At 46.9% G+C, this 26,976-nt stretch overlaps 1 protein-coding gene across 2 annotated transcripts in view; it reads right to left on the bottom strand.

Annotated features, from left to right (window-relative positions):
* Nucleotides 1-26,976, bottom strand: part of DNAH8 (dynein axonemal heavy chain 8) — a gene marked incomplete at its 3' end in the record, with an annotated part of 214,111 nt that overhangs the window by 90,777 nt on the left and 96,358 nt on the right. For both annotated transcript variants that reach the window (XM_080938138.1, XM_080938139.1), the window contains exons 46-64: nucleotides 26,453-26,699; nucleotides 26,070-26,311; nucleotides 25,502-25,642; nucleotides 24,829-25,066; nucleotides 21,972-22,114; nucleotides 21,412-21,546; nucleotides 20,650-20,772; nucleotides 18,589-18,802; nucleotides 17,294-17,403; nucleotides 15,613-15,776; nucleotides 14,595-14,787; nucleotides 13,285-13,407; nucleotides 10,254-10,384; nucleotides 7,991-8,144; nucleotides 5,411-5,575; nucleotides 4,336-4,562; nucleotides 2,866-2,984; nucleotides 1,314-1,417; nucleotides 158-334 (exon numbers count right to left, since the gene is read on the bottom strand). In XM_080938138.1, coding sequence (XP_080794264.1) covers nucleotides 158-334; nucleotides 1,314-1,417; nucleotides 2,866-2,984; nucleotides 4,336-4,562; nucleotides 5,411-5,575; nucleotides 7,991-8,144; nucleotides 10,254-10,384; nucleotides 13,285-13,407; nucleotides 14,595-14,787; nucleotides 15,613-15,776; nucleotides 17,294-17,403; nucleotides 18,589-18,802; nucleotides 20,650-20,772; nucleotides 21,412-21,546; nucleotides 21,972-22,114; nucleotides 24,829-25,066; nucleotides 25,502-25,642; nucleotides 26,070-26,311; nucleotides 26,453-26,699 — 3,150 coding nt within the window. The remainder of the gene's footprint in view (nucleotides 1-157; nucleotides 335-1,313; nucleotides 1,418-2,865; nucleotides 2,985-4,335; nucleotides 4,563-5,410; nucleotides 5,576-7,990; nucleotides 8,145-10,253; nucleotides 10,385-13,284; nucleotides 13,408-14,594; nucleotides 14,788-15,612; nucleotides 15,777-17,293; nucleotides 17,404-18,588; nucleotides 18,803-20,649; nucleotides 20,773-21,411; nucleotides 21,547-21,971; nucleotides 22,115-24,828; nucleotides 25,067-25,501; nucleotides 25,643-26,069; nucleotides 26,312-26,452; nucleotides 26,700-26,976) is intronic.

Genomic DNA, 26,976 nt, shown 5'->3' with positions numbered 1-26,976 from the left:
AGCGTTAATTCCACATTAGGAAATCTGGCCCCAGGGAGAATTTGGAGTGGGTAGGGAGGAAGGAGGAAGAAGGGAGGGGAGGGGAGGGGAAAGGAGGAAAAGGGGAAGAGAGGAGAGAGAGAGAGACAACAGAGCATGCGCAGGAGAGCGGGCTTACGTTCAGGGCTGCTTCTGCTTCTTCCAGCGCAGGTTTGGCGGCCTCCAGCTTAGTCTCTGCTTTCACCTTCTCGCTGTCGATTTCATCCACAATTTTCTGAGCTTTATCTTTTACCTCCTGGACTTCGTTTTTCACTTTGGCTGAAGCCTGGGCACTCACTGTGACCTCTGCCAGGACCTGGTAAATTAAGAGAGTAAGCCAAACAAACCCTTTAGAGCGAAATGTATGGGTTTGGGTCTGCAAGATTTAGTAGAGTACAAAACATCGCCATCTAAGTCACCCAATTGTAATGTGTGCTACAGGTGACTGTGAGGGGGCTGGAGAACAGTTAGGAGTGCTGGCTACTCTTCCAAAGGACACATCTGTAATCCCAGCTCTAAGAGATCAGACGCCCTCTTCTGGCCTCCATGGGCCCTGCATGCATGTGAACACATACACACGTAGATACACATAATTAAAAATTAAATTTTAAAGTTTCTGAGTGGTACCTTACAATATCCCATCTTATAAGCTGTCCTTGAGCTTAGAGTATATATGAACAAATATAAGCTTTCATTAAAAAAAAAATGTTTCCAGTCTATGAACATCTAGATAATTAAAACAATTCACTGGGCAACTTTAATCTCAGTACTTGGGAGGCAGAGGCAGGAGGATCTCCAAGTTCAAAGCCCGCATGCTCTACAGAGTAAGTTCAAGGGCATCCAGGACTGAAACCCTGTCTCTAAAAATCAAGACATAGATTGATGGATGGATGGATAGACAGACAGACAGACAGACAGACAAGTTGATGATCCTTGGCTCCCTTAGAAAATTAGAATATAAAAGGACCTTAAAGATAAGACTTAATCTAACTTATGGTTAAGGAGAAAGTTCACAGGCAGCTAAGCGACAGCAAGAACTTAGGCAGACAAAGAAAAAAAAAGAATATTTTAAGACCAAGTAGAGGATGTGCATGTCTCTGTGTAAGTTAAACAGTACTAGGTCTTACCACACCTAGTGGTAAGGCTTATGCCCCATTTTTTTAAATAAAGCTTTAAAATATTGGTTCATGTAAGTGATTTTTAATTATTTGAGAATTACATAGCAATGTAAAGATGCTTTTAACTTGATGGGAAGTGATCCGTGTTGGCCGAGACGGGGGTGGGTACCGACTCACTTCGTCTGCTTTCACCGAAGCCACAGCCAGTTCCTTCTCCTTCACCGCGAGATCCTGAGAGAGCTTAGCAACGGACTCGCTGGCCTCCATCAGCTTGTCGAGACCTTTACGGACACACAGACACACCCTTGCTGATCACGGGCATCAGGTATGTATTCGCCACGTATGAGGAAGGCCCATGCACGGCACACATACCAAACACAACGTGGCTCGCCATGCACAGAAACACACCTGTCTTAGCATGCCCAGCTTTTCACACCGTTGCTGGGCATCCAAATTGGGGTTCTCCTGCTTGTAACACACACCTTACCCACTGAGCCATCTCCCCAGCCCCAGCTTTAAGAAGGTCAAATGGCATTTGTTAACATGACCTACTTTTAATAATTAAATGGATATTTATTGGACAAACACTCGGGAGTTCAAGGTCATCCTGGACTAATGTACATTGAGTTAGAGGCCAGTATAGACTATAAGAGACACTGCCTCAAAATAAGTACCAAAAACAGGTAAATAAATAAGTGGGAGCTGGAAAGATGGCTTATGGGTGGTAGACTTTTTCTCTCCCTCAGTGACATAGATTTAGGCCAGATTAGGGCAGATTAAAAGCAGATAAAGGCAAGTTTGTTAGGCACTGCTCCTGAACAGGTTCATAGTCCCAAACAACAGGGCTGAGGAAATCTCACACCCAGGCTAGGGTGGGGAAGTTTTATAGACTGTAGGCAAAGAGTAATGACATGTTATCCATAAGCTGGGTTGGTGCCCAAATGTGGTCAAGAGCTGAGCACTTAGGCAGGGACTTGGGTGGCTTGAGGCAGGAGGTTGCCACAGCTGCCAAGAATGGGGAACTAGGCTCTGGGAGACATTTCTTTGTCAGAGTTTTTCGGGCAGGATTTATTCCCAACACCCATGCAGGGCACCTCAAACTTCCTATAACTTCAGCACCAAGGGAGTCAATGTCCTTCCTCTCCTGACCTCCACATGTACCTACACACTCACACAAACACACACACACACACACACACACACACACACACACACACACAGAGTCACAAAGTCACACACACACACACACACACACACAGTCACATGCTCAGACACAGTCACTCACTCACATACAGTCACATGCTCACACACAGTCACACAGTCACATACACAGTCACACACACAATCACACACTCATACACAGTCACACACACAGTCACATGCTCACAGAGTCACATGCTCACAAAGTCACACACTTACAGTCACATTCTCACACAGTCACACCCTCACACAGTCACAAGCTCACAGTCACAAGCTCACAGTCACATGTTCACAGTCACACACTCACACTGTCACAAGCTCACAGTCACAAGCTCACAGTCACATGTTCACAGTCACACACTCACACACAGTCACACAATCACACAGTCACATATATACATATTTTAATTTAAAATTTTTAATTAAGAACTATTTGATTTTTCAAACACAACGATACCCATTCTATAAGACATTGGGATTGCCATCAAACAAACCCAAAGAAAAAGACAAAACTGGCCATTCCCCTCACCGATATTCATCCGTTCCGCTTGTTCATTGATGTATTTCACCTTTTCAGTGTAGATGTTTTTATAACCATTTATAAATGAGAGATATGATTTGGGAGTCACATGGGCTCTTCGGCGGTATCTGCAAACAGAATATGAAAATCATCTCCTTGGTCACTCTGGTGTCTTCCTGTGAGGTGCCACTTATGCTGACTGCTTCCACTGTGAAAGCCACGGGAGGTCCCTGGCATCCCAGAAGGCCATGGGAAAACACAGGACATATCTGTCTGTTGCTTTGGCCTCAGGGTGTTTCCACATATGGAAAGCTGAGGGAAGGGTGTCTGTCACTCCATCGGGGCTTGTGAAGATCAGGTAAATTAGCATACATGGGCGTGCTCTGTCAATAACCAGTTTCTGGACAGAAAGGAGGGACAGCCGGGCTTATGCCAATGGGCTCCATGGTTTATTTCCACTCTGCTGTTACAGCTCAGTACAAGACCAGTCTCTCCCCTGTCTAGCTGAATTGGCCTTGAACTCCAAACAGCCACACTGGAGTCTTGGTTCAACTCACTGTGGGCTTCAAGCTTCAGTCCTCATCTTGACCTCAGAACTAAACAAGAGGTAATTTCACATATAAGAAACTCCTGGCACCACCCAGACTCAGCACAGAAAAAACAAGTATAACTTTTCAGGAGGGTTCTGCACCTCACAAAACCTATCCACTCATCCGAAGCAAAAAGCTTAATAATCTGGAGGCCCCAGCAGGGAGCTCTCTGTCCTGGAGGCCCCAGCAGACCCTTCTTTAGTTTTACCTGCTAGTTTTGCTCATCAGCTCCCATACATTGTGGGCAAGAAAACCCTACAGATCTGTTTTGTTTGTCTTGTTTTAGACCATTGTGGGCAGCTTGCTCACAATGAGCGCACACCATGACTGTTCTTCCTGAGTGGTTCTCCTGTACCCAATTAAAGTCCCGTTTCATAATTAATTGCCAAAAAAGCTTTGATAAGACTCGGCTATGCAAATGCCAAACCTAAATGTTCCCTCGACATAAGGCAATAAAGAAACTTAAAAACAGTGTCCTTCCTTAATCAGAATAAATAATGCATTGGGATGAGAAGCTCGTTTTTAAACCATTTATAAGGAATTATTTAGGTCATTCTCAAAACAAAATTAAGCAAATGAAACAGTGATTCATTAAGCATCTGCTACTTGGAGTCCTGGAGGGTTAAGGAGGTATTTAAAAGCATGGCCCCTAGTTAATTTTTAAATCTCATTTATCTGGCATCTTTTCATTATTTAATCACTAGAAAATCAATGCAAGAAAAAATGTGCCTGGCCCTGCATGATCAGTCTATGCAAAGAGTCACTTACTGGCCGTTGCATTTAATTCCTCTTTGGAGAGAACTTTGTGGTTCCAGTTCCAGCAGCCGCCAAGCTTATGCAATCTTACGTCCCCTTGGAAAGAATCCTCGCAGCTACCAAGCTCACGTACCTTTGGAAATAATTCTCGCAGCTCTCAGAAACCATGTCGTGAAAGAGCCCCATAGTTTCTACAACGTGCCTCTTGGTCTCCGCGGAGCAGACGATGTTGTAATCTGAAAGGAAGTAAGAGGCCACGGCAACCAGAGCCTCCTTGGGCCAACGACTGAACCAGTCCATGGTGCAGCCTGAAATCAAGCCGGGAAACTTGAGGGACCGTGCCCGGAACTTCTCGCCAACCTGTGGAGATCAAGGTCAGAAGTAAGGAAACGTGGAGGAAGCAGTCACCTGGAGAGAGGGATGTATCCACTAACTGGCCCAGCAGCGAGATGCTGCAAACTTTAAAAAAAAAAGAAAAAGAAACCTTCGGGTTGTGGCGGTGTGCCTAGTCAGTATTTAGATGTCCTGGGGAAATGGCTGCCATATTGGGTTCCTGTCCTGGGGAAAACGGCTGCCATATTGGGTTCAAGGATAGGAACAGCCTGCTAAGAGAAAAGTGACAGGCTCACAATGAGAAACATTGGCAAGAGGATTGGGAAAAGGGGGCTGCTCAGACACTGGGATGTAAATATCCTACATGCATGTTTTCCCGCGGTGATTCCCAAGCACAGTAGCCACTGGCTGCATACGGCCATTACACATTGGAAGTGAGGTTAGCAAGACCCAGAAATTGGATTCTTGTTTGTACATACTTTAACTAATTAAAATTTAAGTAGCCACATGGGGCAAAAGTTGGAAGATTGCCAAGATTGGCCGGCACAGTGAGCTAGAGATAGTCAAAGTCAGAAACATATTAAGAAGATGTTATGTCCATATTGGAAATATAGGTGGGCGAGATCATGTCACCAAAGTCTTCACGATTCAAATAATATATGTCTCTTGGCGATTCATGAACTAGTAAGCTATGCAGCAACCTCAAATAATTTGTATATTCTTAAATCGCCACACTGGTGATAGGATTTGGGCCCAAGGGATCATAGTGCTAATAAAGGGTTCATGAAATAAAAGTTTGTTTCTGGCCACGTATGTCATCCGAGAAGGTCACCTATCAGATGCATGATTCTGCCACACGAGGGACGGAGACTCACTGGGGAGAAGCAGAGAACAACATGTAAATTCCTCCTGGCTCTGCTGATGAAGTATTCATACAGGTTGTCGAAGGTGGGAGGGTGGCGAGGCAGCTCCTTCTTCATCACGGGTATCAGGCCCTGGGTGATCTCATCTATCTCATCTCGGGCAAATAAGTTGGAGATCTTCGAGGAGCACACAAGACAGGGAGAGAGTGGAGTGTGGTTTTCGGTCCATTTCCTACGACCAACTCACTGCTGTGCTCCTGTAAGTCTAGTTACCTTCCTCCCTCCCCCTCTGCCTGTCTGTCTGTCTGCCTGCCTGCTTCTTTCTCTCCCTCCTGTTCTGTCTCTTTCTCCCTGTCTCTTTCTGTCTCTCTTTTTCACTGGCTCACACTCACACACACACACACACATACACACACACACACACACACACAACATAACACATATAACACTCATACCGCTACAACCACCAACACCATTCTCTTCTTTGCTCTTCAACCATGTTCCAAGTTTGCCGGGCATTGTCAAGACTGTAGCTCTTTCACTGAGCATGGTAACCAAGAGCAACTCACCATCCTCCTGAGGAAGAAGCTGTCACTCTAAGAATGGTCCCCTCTACCCTCCCCCTCCAATCAATACTTTCAAGTGTCCAGTGATTGGCTGGTCTTCCCAACTCTATTCTCCAGACAGCTTGCTTAGTTCGGGCTCCTCAATTGAGCACAAACACCTGCAAGCTGGCCAGAGTCAAGAGTAGAAGGGCATGTTTTGGGAGCTTCCTGTTGGTTTGGATCTAAGACCTTGGCTTTGGGGATATCTCCTCCATTGCTAAGTAGTAAGATGGCCCCCACCCCTGAGCATAAATGATCAATTTGCATTCATACACTGCCAATACATGGTAAATACAAGGCCTGTTTTTGTTTTGTTTGTTGTTTTTTCTGGAAGTCTGGAACTTGAATATCTGCACTGGCTGGTTTTGTGTCAACTTGACACAAGCTGGAGTTATCACACAGAGAGGAGCCTCCCTTGAGGAAATGCCTCCATGAGATCCAGCTGTAAGGCATTTTCTTAACTAGTGATCAAGGAGAGAGGGCCCATTGTGGGTGGAGTCATCCCTGGCCCAGCCCATTGTGGGTGGTGCCATCCCTGGGCTGGTAGACCTGGGTTCCATAAGAAAGCAGGCTGAGCAAGCCAGGGGGAGCAAGCCAGTAAGTGACATCCCTCCATGGCCTCTGCATCAGCTCCTGCTTCCTGACCTGCTTGAGTTCCAGTCCTCACTTCCTTTGATGATAAACAGAAATGTGGAAGTGTAAGCTGAATAAACCCTTTCCTCCCCAACTTGCTTCTTGGTCATGATATTTGTGCAGGAATAGAGACCCTGACTAAGACACTTGTGGACAGCTATAGCAAGATCTTCCGGCTCTAAGTCCCACACAGGCTTTTCTGAGTAGAAACACAGTATAAACAACTTAGTGTATACATCAGTACCTCTTGCTGAATGGAAAACATGTTGTTTATGGCTCCTCAGTGAAAGAACAGGACACATGGACATTGGTTCCTAAAGGCTACCTGTGTGATGTGTGTGTGTATGTTCACTTGTGTGGGGGAAGTGCATGTTATGAGTACTGATGCACGTGCACATGCATGTGCAAGCCAGAGGACAATGTCAGTGCCGTTCTTCAGACATGAGTGCTGGTGACCTTCTAATGAAGTACCAGAGGAAGGTGGGTGGCCATGGGAACCAGCAGTGCAAGAGCCCGCCCACTTCCTACAAACAAAGGTCATCCAGCTCTTCTGTGCTCCCAACTTGTAAATAGGCAGAGTAATAAAGCAAGTCATAGGAGCAAGCTTAAGATAAAAGATAGGCCAGGACCTGCTTAAGATGGGATAAAACAGTTGATATATACGTGTGTGCGTGTGTGTGTGTGGCACTATTCATTTCTCACAAATGCAAAAATAAAATGAAATAATTCACTACATGGTGTGTGCTTAAATCTCCTCTATCAAGTCAAGAATGTATGCAAAACAGCCTCGCTTTTGTAAACTTCCTGTTCATCCTACACACATAAAACTTAGATTTTTAGGGGGCTGGGAGGACAGCTTGGGTGGGAATGTGCAGGGCCTTGCAAGAACAAGTTCAGTCCCCAGGACTCATATTTCAAAAAAAAAAAAAAAAAAAAGAGAGAGAGAGAAAAGCCAGGTGTGATACATTCCAAGCACTGAGGCCCTGAGTTCAAGTCCCCGTACCTGTGTAAAGAGCCATGCACAGGGGCACTGGGCAGATGAAGACAAGCATATTGGTCGGAGATCCAGGCTCATGAGAAATCTCCCCCCCCCCAAAAAAAAACAAAAGATGGATGGTGTACAAGAGGAATGACAGCCACAGCTGTCCTGGGACCTCCACATGCAAATTCACACGTGTGCACATATGTCCACACACCTACATTCACCTGGGTGTGGGAACATGCACACAGGTACACACACATGCACAGGCAGAAACACACACTCCCTCTCTGTCACACACACACACAAGTACACACACGAATGCACTTGCACTATACCCTTCGACACTGTGAGCTGCCCCTCTCTGAGACCCACCTCCCCTGAGGACAGCAAATTATTAAGGTACTCCAGGAACGCCTCGTCTTTTATCTCATTGTCTGTAAAGATGAAGGTGATGCCTTTGCCTTCAGCGCCGGCAACTTTGTACAAATTCTTTAGGTCTTCTATTAGGTTGGACACGTTGTAAGACCTAGGAGAGAAGCAGTGAGTGATTTCTCGGGCATTTACAGTGGAGTCGGAGACATGGCTCGGCGGTAAGAGTGTTCCATGATCCAGCAGAGGACTCAAGGTCAGGCCTCAGCTTCTACACTGGGTGCCTCACAACGGCTTAGAACTCCAGTTCCAGGGTACCTGGTGCCCTCTTCTGGCCTCTGTGGGCACTGCACATATGTGGTGAGCATGCACACAGGTTGGGACACACATACACATGAATCTAAAAGTAAGAGGTTAACATACAAACCATGATAATTACAGCAGACATCTCCACTGGCTCCACCAGTACTGAGTAATGGCGTCTTCCAGAAAACACGGGGAGCTGAGCTAAAGAACCGAGGGTCGCGATTCAAAACAAATATGTTATATTCAGCTCGGGAGCAGAGGAGCGGAGAACTTAACGGAAGTGACCCAGAAATGGTAAAGGAAAATGAACGTTAGCCCCTACCCGGCCATCCTGATCGGCAGATGTTATCCAAGCGGATGCCCATTTAACGTCTAAAACTAGCCTGAAATCTGGGTGAGTTTGGTTTGGTGGTGGGGAAGCCACCGTAAACTATGAATAAAACTCCGTGACAGGTTACGTCACATGCAGCCGTGTGCACGGCTCACTAAGTGGCGAGATACTGATGGCGTCTGTGGACATATCATGCCATTTGGAACAAGTAATACAAATGCTGTAACAAAAGGGCTTGTGATTGGGAGCAGGTTCTGGGCTGCTTCTCTCCATCCTGTTTCCCATTAGATGTAAATGCTGCAGGTGGTGGCTTCGCTGTATAAAAATGAGACAGGCCTTTTCTGAGGTGCCGTGTCTAATGCGCACCCTGATGATCAGAGGATAGCGGATAATGTCACATGAAGAGGGTGTGATATTGTGAGAGGCAGGGCCACCTTCCGGGGTCACTATTCAGATACTTCTCGGGATCTGGCTTAATATCAACAAGGGAAGATGGGCTGGGGTGGGAGTCTCTTCTAGAGAGAAAGAATTCCTGTCTCCTTTGAGGAGCAGGGTCGCCTAGCCACAGCCACTGGGAGGCAGACTCTGTGACAGCAACTCTTCAGTTATCTCAGGAGAAGCCAGGAGTGTGTCTTTTAAGATGTTAGTTGTTTGTTTGTTTGTTTGTTTACTTTAACTGATCCCTATTTAACATATTTTAACTAGATTTCTACTTAACCCAGTTTGTGCTGTTTGGTGGCTTATTTACTGGAGATTTCATACAGGAGTACTGTGCTCACGTCAAATCTACGGCTCCCTCCCCCGTCCTCCCTCTAACTCCTCCTGTGTCCTCCCTTCATGATCTCTCAATTTTTTAATCTCTTGTACCGTAACTATTATGCTCTGCTTTTCCCCTCTACTCCCTGCTCCCCCTCACACACGCACACATGCACACACATACACACTCACATACACACACACATACACACACACATACACACACACATACATACACACACATACCCACACACATACACATACACACACATACATACACACATACACACACATATACACACATACACACACATACACACATACACACACACACACACACACATTACTGTTACTCTTACTCAAGCGTGTTTCAGGCTGACCACTATAACCAATCCGGAGACCCGTCCCTGGTGAAACAAACCCTCCCTCTTCAGCAGCCACTGATCATCTGTAGCTCTTCACCTAGTGTTAGGGTCTTATGAAATGTCCCCTATCCATGTTGTCACATTGACTGGTATTGTCACCATGCAGGCCTTTGCCTGTGCACGTACTACTCATCTGTAATATGTGCATAATGCACTCATAATACTTAAATAAAAGTTTACTCAGAAACAGGGGGAGGGGCTCAGAAAAATGGCGCCACTGGTCAGAGTGCCTGCCATTAAGCCTCATGACCTGAATTCAGTCCCTCAGGACCCCTGAGGGCTTTAGCACACCCAGCTACACGCACACACAGGCACAAAATAAATAATGCAAATTTGCAAAAAGAAAAAAAAAAGATTCTGAGGAAAAGCAACACACCAAAGTGCCGCGGTTTCAAACATAAACATTTAGCTGTGGGATAAGGCATCGTTAGGTTTTATCTCGGCTCACCTGGTTAATGTTATCTGAAATATCTGGTACCCAGCGATAAAAGAGGCCAGTCTTGAAAGGCTCTGCTTTCCCGAGCCTCCAACACCCACCAGCAGTGCGTTCCCACAGGAGGTTCGGATGATCCGGGATATCTGTGTTTGAAAGAAGAGTGTTTATCGGAAAAACGGATGCAAATATATATTCTTACACTCACAGGTCCAAAGGCTGACCACGTGTTTCTAGACTCTTTCCTTACAATGCTATCTTTTGGTTTTTTGTTGTTATTGTTTGGATGTGTCATGCTGTTTTATTTAGATCAATTTTTTTCAATTTGTGTGTGTGTGTGTGTGTGTGTGTGTGTGTGTGTGCATGTGTCACGTGTGTGTGGAGTATCCTTGCAGGTCAGAAGCAGATGCTGGATCCTCAAAAGTTGAGGTTACAGATGGTTATGAGCCATCCAAAGTGAGTGTTGGAAGCCGAACTTGGGTCTACTGCAAAAGCAGAGCAAGTGCTGTTAACTACTGAGCTGTCTTTCCAGCCTTCTCAGTTCCTGCTTTGCCAGCCTATATTAACATCGTAAGAAAGAACAAACTGCTTTCAATCTGTTTCATGAGTTCTGGTGCTTATGTGCAAGTGTTGTTACTTCTTTTTAATTTTCTTTAATATTTATTTTATTGGTGTTTGTGTGTGCAAGTGTGTGTGTGCGTGCTGGACAGATACATGAAGCATCCAGAAGAGGTTATTCGATCTCTTGGAGCTAGATTTTAGACAGTTGTGAGAAAACCAATGTGGGTCATTGGAACCAAAGCCCAGTCCTCTGGAAGATGCTCTTAACTTCCTGAGTTCTCTCTCGAGTCCCACTTAATTTCTTTTAAACTTGGTAGATGATGCGGATACAGAGCTTAAGGCAGGGGCTAAAACTAATTATCCATGCTGTCTGTTACAATGAATCACGCAGACAAGGAACTGTTACAATGTACTCTTGCAAGGAACACTACAGCCACCTCGCCCACAAAGTATCAAAATTAATTGATTAGTAAAAGTACAGGAACACTCTTAGAAGAGGCCCAGGGGAGCTGGAAAGCCTGTGGGAGCTAGCCTTCAGCCTGATGTGGTCTTCTGTGATGGATTTCTGCAGTAAGAATAACACACAACTGGAGGCTCGAGGCTCATTCAGGCCATTTGAAGACATTGCAAAAAAACAAAACAAAGCAATAAAGCCATCTTCCATGATTATGTCACCAACCAGGAAGACTCCAGAGCGGTGGTTCTCAACCTTTCTAACGCTGTGACGCTTTAATACAGTCCCTCATGTTGTGGTGACACCACACACACACACCATGATATTACTTCATCACTACTTCATAACTGCTACTGTTATGAACCAAAATGTGAGTATCTGATATGGTTGCTCATATGTGACCCCTATCAAAGGGTTGTTTGACGCCCCATCCAAGGGGTTGTACCCCATGGGTTGAGACCCACTCTTCTAAATGGAACAGAGTCCATTATCACCCAACATAGCTATTTTAAAATAGTTTATTTATTTTGCTTTTTATGTGTGCACATGTTTTGTCCGTATGTATGTCTGTGTATCACATATGGCCCATGGAGACCAGAAGAGGGCAACAGATCCCTTAGAACTGGAGTTATGGGTGGGTGTGAGATATTCTGTGGGTGCTGGGAATTGAACCCTGGTCCTCTGGAAGAGCAGCCAGTGATCTTAACCACTGAGCCATCTCTCCAGTCCCTGTAAGTAACTATTATCTTAAAAACATGCAGTATATCAGATGGTGACTCAGTAATGACACTGGTTATGCCTAGATCATATCACGTTTTGAAACATATTTATCACTTACAGGTTTGTTTCTTTTCATCTAGATGATGGACTCAACCCCCCCCAAGTCATTGTTATAATGGGAGTTTTGTAACTATTATGTTGGTGTGTCCTGTGGAAACCTCGAGACAAGAATTCCACCAACTTTGAGGCTATATCCCCACATGATGTCATCGCTGCTGGGGAGATTCCTCATGCCATTACTTGCGTGACTAACCTGGTCTGCAGCCTTCATCTTGGATTCTACTATACACCTCTTTTATTTTTTTTTCCTCCATCAATCCTGGGCCCCCTTCTTTCCCCCTTCCAGGTCAGTTTGCTCACAATCTACACTCTGACCGCAAAGCTGACACTTTATAAAATGTTGTCTTTTCATCCCTAGGCAGCAAGAACCCCACAGCAGGGCTGTGGGGATGGCTCAGCAGTGAAGAGTCCACACTGTTTGCCTGGCGGTGGTGGTGCTCACATTTAATCGCAACACTTGTGAACCAGAAGCAGGAGAATTTCTGAGTTCTAGGCCAGCCTGGTCTATAGAGCAAGTTCCGAGACAGCCAGAATTACATAGGGAAACTAAAAAGAGGGGGGTATGCTGGAGAAATGACTCAGCAGTTAAGAGCACTGGCTGCTCTTCGAGAGGTCCTGAGTTCAAATCCGAGCAACCCCATGGTGGCTCACAACCATCTCTAATGGGATCCGATGCTCTCTTCTGGTGTGTCTGAAGACAGCTATGGTGTATTCATATGCATAAAATAAATAAATGCATCTTTTTTTTTAAAGTCTTTGCTGTGCAGTCAAAGGGACCCAAGCTCAAATCCCAGAACCCATGTAAAAAGCCAGGGACGGTCACACACTCCTGGCATTATGGGAGGAGGATCATCAGAGAAGACTGGCTTCCAGAGAATCAGTCGCGTCTCAAGAAAATGAGGCGGGGAGGGTGGTAAAGCTGGGAACCAACATCCTCCTCTGGCTTCTGCGGGCGGGGGCACCCACACCTGCACACACAGTAAGTAAGCAAAGTTCTGAGAAAGCCACGTGCTGCTGTGGTAGTGGGTTCAAGGGGTTCTCCGTAGTCCACTGTTTTCAGAAACAGTGAGCCAACTCAACCACGGCTGCTCTTCTCTGGGCTACCTGGTGGGATGGGGGCTCTCAGGTGAGTTCCCCTACAGATCTAAGTTTTGACGGCATTCACACACACCAGGAAATAGTCAACAGAACCTTAATGAGGTGAGTCATGGCGTCTTTAAAAAACACGAGGTCAAGAGAGGTCCCTCTGATGATCTCGTTAAACTGCCTCTGGTAAAACTGGAGCTTTTCACACAGAAATTCAAAGGATGGCACCTATGAGAAAGGAAAAAAAAAAATGTTTAAGATGCAGTTTTTGTTGTTGTTGACATAGCAGATATCTTTTCTTGGCTTTTGGCCTGTGTTTTAGTATCTTAGCTTTCTGGAAATGTACGGGAATTTTACACTGTTTACTTGGCCAAAATCTACGAGCTTGTTGCTCCGAAGCAAAGTCTTGCCTTACTGTGGTTTACAGGCCTCTCTTTGGCTCAGCCTGCCCTTCTTTATAGTTATGTTGACGTGTGATCTTTTCCCCTCCGCCCCAAATTCACTTTAAATCTTGTTTTCACTTTATTTATTTATTTGTTTGTTTATTTATTTATTTATTTATTTATTTTTCTAATGTTTTTATTTCTGCATCTGTGTCTGTGTGTTCCTGAATGGGGTTTTATGCACCATGTATATGCAGATGCCATTGGAGGCCAGTAGGGGGCGTCAGATACCCTGGTGCTGGAGCTACAAGGAATTGCCTACTGCCCTGTGGGTGCTGAGACCTGAACCCAGGTAGGTCCTCTGCAAGAGCAGTAAGTGCTTTTAACTGCTGAGCCAGCCCTCCAGTCCCAGGTCTCTCTATTACGTAGGAAAACGACATGCCTCTATTTAATTCATGGAGGTTTTATCGCTCTGGTTCCTACATATTTTATCCAGGCACTGTAGATGTTGAACAAAACACTTTCAAAGTTTCATTTTCTACCTTGGGGTGGTTGGCAAAAGCTAGCTAAACTTCTATAATAGTTAAATGAGCAGATATTTTAGGACTTGAGGTCCTCACAATTTCTACTGCAATTACTCCATTGAGTCTTTGCAAAGCAGCTGCAGACAATATATAAATTAGTGTACACAACTAAGTTTTCAATAAAACTTTATCTAGAAACTTGGATATTCGAATTCTACATAGTTTTCGCACTATTTCCTCTTACCTACCATCTATCTATCTAGGTATCTACCTACAGCTCTCTCAACTTCACACCCACTGAGTCCATTCCATGCTGCCTGTGTAATCAGGGGCGTTGGAGCATCTCCTAAAAGCACAGGCGACCTCTCAGGACGTGAAAGAAAAGTGACTTTCTCTTCCAGTAGCCACTCATTGTCACCGGCTCCTCAGCTGACACGGGACTTTATGAGCCCTTTCCCCGCTCATCTAAAAACAAATTTCCAAAAGCCTCTAAGGTGAAAGTAGGTACCAATTCATAGATTTTGGGCACTTCAAACATAGTATCTTCGGGCTCGTCACCAGTGGGCTCCGGCATGTCACGGAGAAAATCCACGAAGTAAGGTTCGGGGAGGATAGTCGATGCGACCTCGGGGCTGATATTTTCTTCCACCGCCCGAATGAGTTGTGCGTTGAACCACTGTTCGTCTTCAGGAGTTATAAACCTGAAAGGAAAGGGCGCTGAGGAGAAGGCAGAAAAGGAGAGCCTCTCTACCCAAACCTGCACCTTCCTCGCCTCAGGACAGGAAACCCTATGCTCTCTATCAGGAGAAGGGCACAGCACTGTTGTGTAGGTGAAGTCAACAGATCCCTATGACTTGTGAGGCAGGTGAGCCTCTCTGTGCCAGGCTCACGGTGTCACAGAGGGAAGTCCGAAGGGTTCCTCACTACATGTTAGAAGTTGTAGTTCCCGCCCTAGAATTTCACAGGCCTGGTGGCCTTACGACCTTACCTCAAGCGGATGACCTTACCCACGCAAAGAACACTGTGCTTAGGAAATACGCGCTTTTGTGCGGCTGAAATTGAGTGCTGAGTGGTGTCAGCTCTCTGGTGGTGAGGTGGCCCTTTAAGATGAGCTGTTGCAGCAGATGGGGGTGGGGGGCGAGCTGCCAGAGAACTTCCTTAAATTGGCCTGCAGGTGGGAGCCACCATTAATACTTCTCAAGCTCAGGGACCATGGGGATGGGTCAGTGGATAGTGTTTGCGGCACAAACCTGAAGATGTGAGTTTGGAGAGCCAGCGCCTTTGCGAATTAGTGAGCTATGGATTCACTGAGAAAACTTGCCTCAAAATAAATAAAGTGGAGAGGAATCAAAGATAGCAGGCCTCCCTCAATAAGTTTGTGTGTGTGTGTGTGTGTGTGTGTTCATGCACATACAGTCTGAAACAAGAATACTTATTCTATGAATCTGAGTAGGTAACACAGAAATTAATGCTGGAGTGTAAGCCTCTCGGGTCACACGTGTAAAACCCAGGGCTGCGGTGCACACCTGTCGGCGATCACTCTGTTACACTCGTGTTTGAAGAGAGACATGAGAATGGGGATCGAGGTGCACTCTTCAGCTTTGATGGTTAACATCCCCTGCCAGATCCTGGAAAGGTCCCTGAGGTTGAAGATGTAATGGAACTTAGAAGGTGTGGGCAGCATCTTCACCTGGACAGGAGAAACAAGGTGAATGATCTCCGTGTAATCTTCAGATTAAAAATTCAGGGGTAGACATGTGTTCCTGGCTCTCCTATCTCATGCATCCTATTTTAATAGTTTCCCTTTACCTGTGTGTGTGTGTGTGTGTGTGTGTGTGTGTGTGTGTGTGTGTTGCTAGCATGTGTGTCTGTGAGCCACGGGTATGCAGTGCCCAGTGAGACCAGGAGAGCGTATCAGATCCCCCAGGGAATGGAGTTATGGAAGGTTGTAACCCACCATGTGGGTGCTGGGAACTAAACCCTGGTCCCTCAAGAGCAGCCAGTGAACTTAACCGTCTCGCTGGCTCCATCAGTATTCCATCTGAGACAAGACCCTGCCCAACAAATAAATCAAAACCAAGTTCCTGTTGTGTTTTGTCATGGCTCAGACAGTTCAAAGCCAGGAACCCATAAACAGGAAGGCACAAGATTCAGACACCAGCCCCTGTTCCAACACCGCTGGCCACTTGCCACCAAGTCCCCTGCCCATGAATTCCCAAGAGCCTCATGAACTATGGGGAAAACCATGCCTGGTGGTGGCTGGCGTCACTAGTGTGCACAGACAAGTGAGAGAGCAGATACATAGATACACGTGAGAATCTATTATGGAAAAAACTGAACACGGGCTGGTAATTATGCAGGCAGCATGATGGCGCGCTTAGACTCAAATACAGCTAGTTTACTGCATGCATTTGTGCATGCGAGGTTGTTGCTGTGTGCACAGGTATATGTGCACATGTATGTACATGTGTGCATGTGTGTCGGAGCCAGAACCAGAGGTTGTTATCGGGTCTCGTTTTCCCCCTGGCATTCTGACACAGCTGTCTCCCGCTGTACCTGGAGATCAAAGTTTTGGCAAGACTATATGGCCAGAGAGCGCCTAGGGTCCTACAGGCTCTGCCTCCCAGAGCTGAGATTACAGACACAACCGCTGTGTTTGTCTTTTTACATGGTTGCTCAGGATCCAAATTTAGGTCCCCATATTGGCTCAACATGCATTTACTGACTAAGCTACCTCCTCACCCCCAAGAGCACCTTCTGCAGATTGTTCCCCTCAAAGTCAGATGATGGGAAACTAACTCCCCACCCCGTGAACTTGGGAAACGCTGGCTTTAGTACCGAAGCTCTTTCTACATTGAAAAGATACCCCCAGGGAGTTTGCCGGTTTGTTTGGTTAGGACATACTTATTTTTATTTTATGTGTACAAGTGATTTGTCTGCTTGTATATCTGTGTACTGTGTGAGCATGTCTGTCTGTGTGTGTGCGCGCGCGAGTGTGTGTGTGTGTGTGTGTGTGTGTGTGTGTGTGGTGCCTGCAGAGGACAGAAAAAAAGCATCAGATCTGTGTGGAGTTAGCTGACAGCGGCAGACCATTATGTGGGTGCTGGGAACAGAACCTGGATCCTCTGCCAGTATAACTTGTGTTCTTAGCTGCCGAGCCATCTCTCCGACCTGAGTCACTCGTTTTTAATGAGCTGCACGGGTTACCTTGGTCCATTGCCACAGCACCCGACCGACTGAGACCAAATTCCCAATCATGTCACATATTTCAGGTCGGAACTTTCTACACGGGTCAAAGTATCCACAGCCGATAATTCCTGGGGAGAAGATCAGATGGAAGGCACACGCTTAGTTTCTTGAAAAGGTCATGAGGTGCATGCTTATTCTAATGAGTTGGTCATTAAAAGAGTGACTACCCAGCAGTCACTGTAAGTCAGAGGTGGTCCATTATACATATTGCCTTAGGGGCAATGAGGTATGGTATTGGTTCGTTTTTAATCCTCCCAACAGCCTCTCATAGCTGGGCCCCTAATCTACATGTGTTTCATTTTGTGCTCTGACATGAGGTGGGGGTCTGGTTTTAATGGCCTTCCCATAAAAGTTAGTGGCTGTTCCTACTTCTACCAAAACTCTGCCGGCACCCTTCCCTTTCCTGATGCTTGCCACACCAAGGGATCCAGAGTTCATCATTTTTCACAGTGCTTGTTGTAGATGTCAAATTTGGTGTTGACGATCTTCATTTCATTAACAGTTCAAAGTGATGGTTGGGGCATGTGTGGAAGTCCTGTCATCCATTAGCGCAGATCTCCCGGATCATCCACTTACAGACAAGACACAAGGCTTCCTTTACCCTGTGTGTGTGTGCGTGTGTACACATGCCCATGTACACATGCATGTGTGTACATCTATGTACTTACATATGTGAGTACGTGTGTGTACATGCAAGGAACTTATATGTAGGTATGAGTGCATATATGGTGACTAAATGTGTGTGCACATGCACAGAGAGAGAGAGAGAGAGAGAGAGAGAGAGAGAGAGCGCACATCCAGGCCAGAGGATAACCTCAGATGTTGTTCCTCAGATGCCACAAACCTTTAGTATGTAAGACAGTTTCTCATTGACAAATAGCCTAGGCTGTCTGTCCAGCAAGCCCCAGGGGACTATGAGTGTCATTACACTTGGTTGGCTTTTTTTTTTTTTTTAATGCAGGTTCTGAGGGATTGAACCCAGGTCTTCTGACTTGCGTGGCCAATGCTTTACCAACTAAGCCGCCTCCTCAGTCCTCCCCAACTCCTGTGCCGTATCCACGAGGTTCTAAGTGTCTTCGAGTCTTAGAACAGGCTATAAACACGAGCCATCTTAAAGCTGCTATTTTGATGCTCACCTCAGATACTTCGTCCCCATTTCAGACAAACATTTTAGCTCTTAAGTAAATTTTGCATGGCTTATGTTCGCTATGGGACGTGAGATCAGAGATATCAAGCATCTGGAGAACTCGTACCAAAGATTTTGTCGATAGAAGTATTGGAAGGCAGCGTGCAGTTGAACACAGTGAACTGTCTTTTTAGGCGCTGTGGGATATCGTTCCGCCCCCCTCCGGGGTGAATCATGGCCGCTATGAGCTGCACGTCGACGATGGTGGTGAAGTCTCCGGGCTTGTCTAAGCTGTACATGCCCTCCATTTCCATCATCTGACGCACAATCTCGTTGGTGATCTGAAATTCAACACCACAGCAGCATCGTGAGACATAAAACACTACAGGTCAGACGATCAGAAAGTGCGCAACCCCTTCCACGGGAGCATGTTTGTGATTGCTGACTGATGTCTTCTGAATGACTGGATACCAGCGTCCTGTGTGAGTCCAGTGCACCCTTCACTGTATTGATGGAATAAATTTCCAAGTAAGTTTAGGCAGGTGGGCGGTTGTTAAATACCTGGTGTGCTGGCAACAGCACTGGAGAGTTAATAAGTCTGAGCCAGACAGTTGTGTCTTTAGTCCTGGCACTTGGGAGGCAGAGGCAGGCGGATCTCTGAGTTTGAGGCAGCCTGGTCTACAGAGAGTTCCAGGACAGCCAGGGCTACACAGAGAAACCCTGTCTCAAAAACAAAACAACAAAAAGGAGTTTTTGACTGACTACAGAGGCCTCCACACACGCTGTGGATCAGAACACAGAGCGGTCTCAGCCCCGGGCCTTCAACACTATGCACTACTCAGTGTCTTGGTCTGGAGGTTACGACCTTCCTGTAAAGCTTCTGACACTGTCAATGTGTCTTCTGTCTTAGAGGGAAAACCGTCCGGCCATCTTCCTCTGACGGCTTACAGGTCACCCTTAGCTTTGCTTCACCCCAGCTCTCGTATTTAACTGTCTCCCGGGCCTCTCTTTCCTTCCCAGGATTCTGGCGACATCTCTGAAACGCCACACTCTCAGAGCTGTGACTCAGGCTCCAGCTTCCCTTCTGAGATCCAACCCTGCGCATTCAAATTCCTTCTGGGTATCTCCAAGGGGGGCAACACATAAGTACCCCCAATGCACCAGTCTTTCATCCAACCAGTATTCCACTGCCTCGTGCCAGGCTCTCTTCACACACACACACACACACACACACACACACACACACTCCATTTTCACAAAGCCTTGCATTCTTGTGGGAGACAGAATGTGCGAGTGTATGTTTATGCATGAATAAAATATCGGACTACAAAAATAAAGCAAGACGATACGTGAGGCTCCCAGGAGGAACGGCTCAATATGGAGAACATCCCGCTTCCTGTCAGGATATAGGGAGGCTGCTTCCCGAGTTATAGAAGACTTGTGGCCAAACAAGGCTGAGATATCTTAAGTCTGATTAGACAAACCCCATCCCCCATGAACAAAAGACTTGAGAAGCCGGTACCGCTCAGCTCACAGACAATAGCGGCAGGCCGAGCTAAGCGGCTGTCTTTGAGAAAGGCTGAAGTTGAGCAGAAGTTCCTGGTGGGTCCCAGAGTGGGGCAGGGCATAAAGAGTAAAGGGGGGTTAAAGAGCCAGGCCTGGTAGATTCAAGCTAGGTGGAGCTCATAGGGCCCTATGGCATCACTGAGACTGAATCAGGAACATGCCGGTTGCCAGCCCCTTTAAGAGGAATGACTTGGGGTGACAGATGACAGCAGCGGGGACCATGGTGTACGGTTGAATGAGTGGGTGAGGAGGTGTGGCCTTCCGTTGTCTTGCCGAAATGGTTTATCTGTTGGGGAGTCTTCAGAGAGGGGCCAGCTAGGGTAAAATCAAGGCAGGGAAGCCACATGGGGCAAGAAGTCCAGATGCCACATAGACGTGAGAAATCCTACCAAGCCACAGACAGGTTTCCAAAAGAAGGCGCCAAAGGGGGCCGTACACTTAACATGCAGATGGTTGCTGCCAATGGAAGACACTGGGCTGGAAGGAGGGCTGAGCAGTTGACTGTGCCTCTTTCGGGGGACACCATTTCAACACCCGTACCCACATTGGATGACACTCAACATCCTGTAACTCTAGCACCAGGGGAGTTGTGTATCAGCCACATGAAGTCCCTTAGACATACCTGATCTCCCCATTCATTGATCACAGGCATATTGATGTCATCAATAAACACGGTCATCTTTCTCCCTCCTGGGGGTCCATAGGTGCTCCCCATTCTTTTATCCACGTAGCTTTCAATTGTTCTCTAGAGAAAGGGAAATGGCTTTTGTCACTCGCACTGCATTTCAAACCTCGTAACTCAGTCTCGTTTTCAATGTAGGACGCAGTTTGCCAGTGTGACCAGGAAGTTCAAGTGTTAGCTATGAAGTAGGCGTCCCTTGCATTTGTGAAGACCAGCGACAGGAACGTGAACCCCCAGTATACCAAAACTGATATGCTCCCAAGCCCAGCCTCAGCTTCAACACCAAGCCAAAGCTCTTCCGATTTGGCTTCTAATTCAGTCGCAAGAGAGCAGACTTGGGTCTGGAGAGATGCCTCTGTAATTAAGAGAGCTTACTGCTCTGGCGGAGGACCAGACTTGGTTCATAGCGGCCACATGGCAGCTCACAAATGCCAGTTCTGGGGGATCTGGTACCCACTTCAGGCTTCCTCAGGCTCCTGCATACATACGGTACACAAACTCATATGTGTGCATGTGTGTGCATGTATACATATATATACACACACACACATAAAAAAAAATCTTTTAAAAAAAGGCAAATTTCACTGATGCTAACCGCAACCCCAAACATGTTTGGGGCACATGGAGTACTTGCCTTTTATGGAAACCACCACTTTAAAAGTTTAACCTGAGCATTTCCACAGCCAGCATCGGGTCCCTTACCTGAAACATCATCGGCTCTGTGGCGGAGGAGAAATTGAGGCTCTTGGATAGCTGTACTTCCGGGTCATATTTCTTCAGATACGCCTTCACCATGACTGTTTTCGCCGTCCCCTGCTCTCCCGTGAGCAAAACCGCCTGCAAGTGTGAAAGGTGCCATCCTGTGCCTAGTGCCAAACACCTTTCGGCTTTACCTGCTGTTATGCTCGCCATCCCAGGAGACGCCACCTTTGCTCGTTTTCTGCAGTCGCACCCACATTTGGATCACTCCCAGTGAGATTGAACATTTTAAGGAATAAACTCGCACAGTGATACTTAGATGCAGGGGAGAGATATAGGCCTGTCTGCATGCCCACTGGGGTCCAGAAGAAAGTCTGGAAGACCACACCCATGTCCCTCATCGGCCCAGGGGAGACCGAGAGGAGCGCATCTGAAACTTGGAGCCACTGACAAGATTGTCTCTCCCCAGCGATACACCCTCTGGGCCCTTGTGTTGAGGTTTACGTTTTCCGTCAGTGGTGTGTGAACGCAAACGTGTTTCTCACACGGGCTGGGACACTCACTTTATGCTGTTTCGCGATCGTGTCTATCAGGAAATTGGTTCTGATGTTGTCCACGTTTGGGACCAAGATGGATGAATACTCCGGGATGCTGTCCGTTGGGTAGAAGTAGGGCTGAAGTCTCTTGTTCCAATGTTCCCAGTCACCTACGTGGCAGGTAGGATTCTGTCTTAGTCGGAATGTGTCCTTCGACGGTTATGTTATGTGATGGGGACAGTTGCTCAGATCATGCGAAATTTAAGATGCTTTCCCAAGACACTGAGAAACCTACTTATCTAATGCCTGCCCCCCCCCCTTCATTCTTGCCAAGGGCTACTTGTTTTTTCTTGTTTATTTCTTTCATGCGCCTTGGCCTATGTGTGTGCATGTGCGTGTTTGTTTATGTGTGTGCACACGTGTGAGAGTCAGAGGATAAACCTCACATGTGACTTTCTTCCGGCATCGTCCGCTGTGGGTAGTCTTTATTTATTTACTTTTGTTTATTTTTAGACAGACTATCCCACTGGCCTGCGGTTCGTCGCTAAGGCTGGACGGGCTGGACAATGAGTGCCGCAGATCCTTTTGGGTCCTTTTTCCCAGAGATGTAATGGCCTGTGCACCTCCCACACCAGCTCTCTAGGTAGGTTCTGGGGGCAAAACTCAGACCCTCTCACTTGGGTGGTAAACCGAGGTCTGCCTCAGTTGGCAAACTGACCATTTACCAACTGAGCTTATCTCCGGTTCCCCAAAGGTAATTTGTATCTTCTTATGTTTTTAACCCCGATACCACCAAGGGGCTTATCGCTTCCATTGATCTTTACAAAGAACGGCCGTTTGGCTTCACGTTTTCCCCATGCTAGCTTCTGTTTCATTGGTTTCTGCTTTGATCTCACCCTTTCTCCTGTGGAATCTGGGATTAATGGAAGCCTTTGTTCTCTCGAGATAGAGACACAGATTGCTACAAAGTCTCTCTGTTCTGAAGGTTTCACAGGCTGCTGTGTTCCTGTAAATGGTTCTCTGATCATGATAAAGGAGATACACTCTGCTTGTTTGAGAGTGGGCTATTTCACAACTGTTGGCTAAGTACAAAGGCAAGTACCCTGCACCTTGCTGCAACCAGCTGTCTACCTCCCAGCATTTGTTCAATGCATCCGTCATTACGGTCTCGCCATCTGTGGAATTGTCCTCCAGTCCCTGTTTCTCCTCGGACTCCTCCTCCCAGTGTAGGTCCCGTGGCTGTGGCACTACCTCTTGAAGCCCTAACCCAGGGGTCTCCTCCAAATGGACCCCATCCCACTCCGATGAGATGGGCAGTTCCAGTGGGGTTTCCCTGAGTGCCTGCTGGAAGCCTCTTTCTCTCGAGACGGGGTTCCCTTCTGCCTTTGCCCAGTGTCTAAATGACGCTATTCCATACACTGTGGCACTCCACTTGCTGACCTTAGAGGCAAAACTCAAGACTCTAACTCCATCTGGCCTGAAAGCAGGGACTTCTAAATCTAAGAATGGAGTCTCTCCAAAAGTTCTGACATCCAGGGATAACAAGAACTCACACATACCCACACACACACACACACACACACGCACACACACACCTATATACATACTATATACATACCATATACATAGATACATAAAAACATACATATATACACAAAAACATGTATACATATTAAGAGACATAGATACAATACATTCAAACACACACACACACACACACACTCACAAAGATGAGTTAGCAACTTGAGAGCCCCTTATAAACACAGAGCATGTAAAGCTTTGGTCCGCTTGGTGGACACAGATGCTCAGGCATACAAACTTCATCAGCACAAACCACTTAGCGTGCTAAGACAGGAGAGGGCCCATGACATGGCTCAGCAACTAGAGGAGCTTGCAGCCAAATCTGACATCTCTAGTTTGGTCCCTAGCACCACAGAGTGCCCTCTGACCTCTACTCTTCCACAGTGACACAATCCCTCTCCCTCCCTTCGGGAAGGCCATCCCAAACACAGGCGTGTACCCTGTCCCATTGGCAAGGTTCTCCCGCCCTCAAAGGTGCCAAGGAAACTCGGACGCTCATTCAGCCCTCTGCAGCGCCGGGTGGGCATAGCTGCCCCGCAGCAGATTTGGGAAGGAGAGCTAGGGAATCTTCTTTTCTTAAAGACACTGAGAACAAGCCCTCTGACTGATAGCTCCATCTCCCCCATTACCACGCTTCAAGCCCTCTGGAAGTTCTCAGAGATGCACAGCCCAATTACTCTTCAATTCATAGTCAGCTGTGCCCGGCGCGTGCTAAACCAAAGGCTTCGTGCCCCCTGCTTACACTCACGATTTTTTTTTCACTCCCAGCTTTCCTCCCATCCTATTTCTCCTTTTAATATAGCTACACAAAAACAAACAAACAAACAAAAAAAACCCAAAACAAAACAAAACAAAAAACCTCTGCTGTTCTGCTGTTCTGGAGGTTTCGGGGAAGCCACAGAGGCAAATACAGGAACCAGCGCTCAGGAGCGTTCCTTGTTTGGTTCTCTCATTGGGACCTGGTTCTGGACAAAAGCATTGAGCCAAGGGTATTTGTTTGAAGGAAAGCTGAGCTGCCTGGAGAAAGGGAGTGCCCAGGGCCCCACCCACTGGGCTCACTCTATTCCTGCAGACCGTGGGACCCCCTCAGTTGTTTGTGTCTCCCCAAGTGAAGAAGTCAGGACGGTTACTCCCAGCACAGCTGATATGGGGGAAAAAATCCCATCTCCAGCATATTTTTAAAATGTCTTTGGAGTTATATCCCCAGGTGGCTTGGTGGCTTGGTGGCTTAGTCCCCGGCTCTTTTAGGAGTTTAAATTTCCTGGTCATTTGGTTTGGACCATTCGAGCTTCGCTGCTCTTACCATAGTCAGTAACGTAAAACTCGTACATGGTCTGATTGGAGCCCTTGGGTATTTCCGGCAGGTCTAACTTGCTCCCGTGACCTCGCAGGAAGATTTCCATTTTCTCTCTGCTCTCAAGTTCCAAAAGGGCCCCCAAACTCCACATCAGGCCAAACACGAACAGCTTGTGGAGATGGTCCACGGATGAGACGCCACCTTCTTCTTTGGAAGGGATTAAACCTTCCAGGAGATTGAGAGACTAAAAGAGATTTCAGATAGGATCCAATTTTTTTTTTGTCTTGATTTAAAAAATAATCTCAAGACGCCCCTGATGACTGCTTTTACACTCCCCACGATAGAGGAGAAACAAGGCTTCAGACAGACTGTATGACCGACAGAAATGATGTCGAGCTGGGAACCCTCAAGTGTGGGTTCTCCCCCAGCTCCAGCTGCTGAGTCACTTTCCCAATCTGAAAAGTCAAAGGCCTCCCCCGTTGCTTCTGGCTCCAAAGTCAGATTACAAGATTTTGAGTTCATCCCTCCTCCTCCGGGGATTCAAACCTCAGAGCCCTCACACCCAAATCACTTAAAAAGCTCTCCCAGGCCATGGGGACTCCTCATCCTAGGTGCCCGGAAGGCTGAGTTGAAAGCCTCGGGAGTTTTAAGTAGTGCGGGCGACTAGGCAAAGTCTTACCTGCATGATATAATTACACTCCAGGAGCTGCATCTTGGGGTTGAGGTTTAGTTTCATGTATGTGTACGTGTCTTCAAACGCCTTATCGTATAGACTCAAGAAGGTAGAGGCTTCCTGCTGTGTGCGCTTCTTCAACCATGCCTGAGGTCAAAGGGCAGTAGCTAAGTACTAAGAACCACCAAGGCAACTTTGTTGATCAAGTGTTTGCTTGTCTTGCAAACTCAAGGATGTGGGTTCGACTCCTGGAACTCACATTAAAAAATAAATAAATCGGATGTGCTGTTAAGTGCTTATGATACCAGCGATGGGAATGGGGGGAGAGGAGGGGACAGGGAGGTCCTTGGGACTCACAGCCTGGCCTCCTTGACAGATTCCAGGTCACGGAGAGACACTCTATCCAAAGTGAAAGAAGCGAGGATAGTAAGGTGGCTTGAAGAAAAGCACCCAGGGTTATCCTCCTGCATCCGCGTGTACCCGTACACAGGACTACACGCACACGCATGTGACCTCGAGTGAGGCAAATGGGGAGAGGGAGGCCTTTAGAGCTTTGCCCGTCCCCGGTTCCCACCTGTAATATCGGCCTCCAGCTGAGCGCAGAGCTGCTGATGTATACCATGCCCATCCGCGACACCGTGGCGGGAGAGGCATTCTCAATGTTGTGCACCTCGAACAGCAGCTTGCAGGTCGGGGCCATGGGGATCCGGTCCCCGTTAGCTAGGGTGAGTGTCTTGTTATCATCCAACACAGAGTTTAGGTTCTCAATCCAAATGGCATCCACGGGGCCATCTAAGATGAGGAAGATGTTTTCACCTGCAAGCAAGGACGGGGGGAGTCGGGGAAGATGGGTCATTTTCTCCGCCGGTACATAATAAAGACAGAGAGCTGAGCAAATGCTCCGTCGTTAATAAACTTGCAGAGGAAGAGTAAACTGGGAGGGAGGCCCATGCCTACCCTTCTTAGCTTTTAATGTCTTCCTCCACAGAGTGGAAAAGATCCCATCGGTCCAGTCGTTGGTGGCTGTATCCAGCCTGCCGAACATCTGAGGCGCCGTAATCGCCTTTGGATTCATCCGCATCTCTCTGTGAGGCCTCCCACACTCCGTTAATGACTTCATCAGAATCGTTATGACCGCCGTCTTCCCGGAACCACTGGGCCCCAGAGTCATCAGGCCGTGCCGTACCAGAGAGGTCTCATATAACTACACCACCAAATGACACATTGGGAAACATAGGTTATCAGTCTCCGGCTGACGTGTGTGTAAGTTAGCTGAAATTTTAAAGGCTTTAAATAATATCCAGGTGTTCTTTGTTTTACTGGATTCGGGGAGCAAAGCTAGTGTTGTATTTAAAGAAAACATAAATGATAAAGCAATGAGGGCAAGAGACTTGAGTTACATTTTGCAAATAATTCAGGATCAGCTTTCTGCCTCTTATAAGAATGGGTGTGTGTGTGGTGATACCGTCCCCTAGTGGTAA

The sequence above is a fragment of the Micromys minutus genome (genome assembly GCF_963924665.1).
Source record: "Micromys minutus genome assembly, chromosome: 25".
Taxonomy (NCBI): domain Eukaryota; kingdom Metazoa; phylum Chordata; class Mammalia; order Rodentia; family Muridae; genus Micromys; species Micromys minutus.
This window is presented reverse-complemented; position numbering and strand designations above follow the sequence as displayed.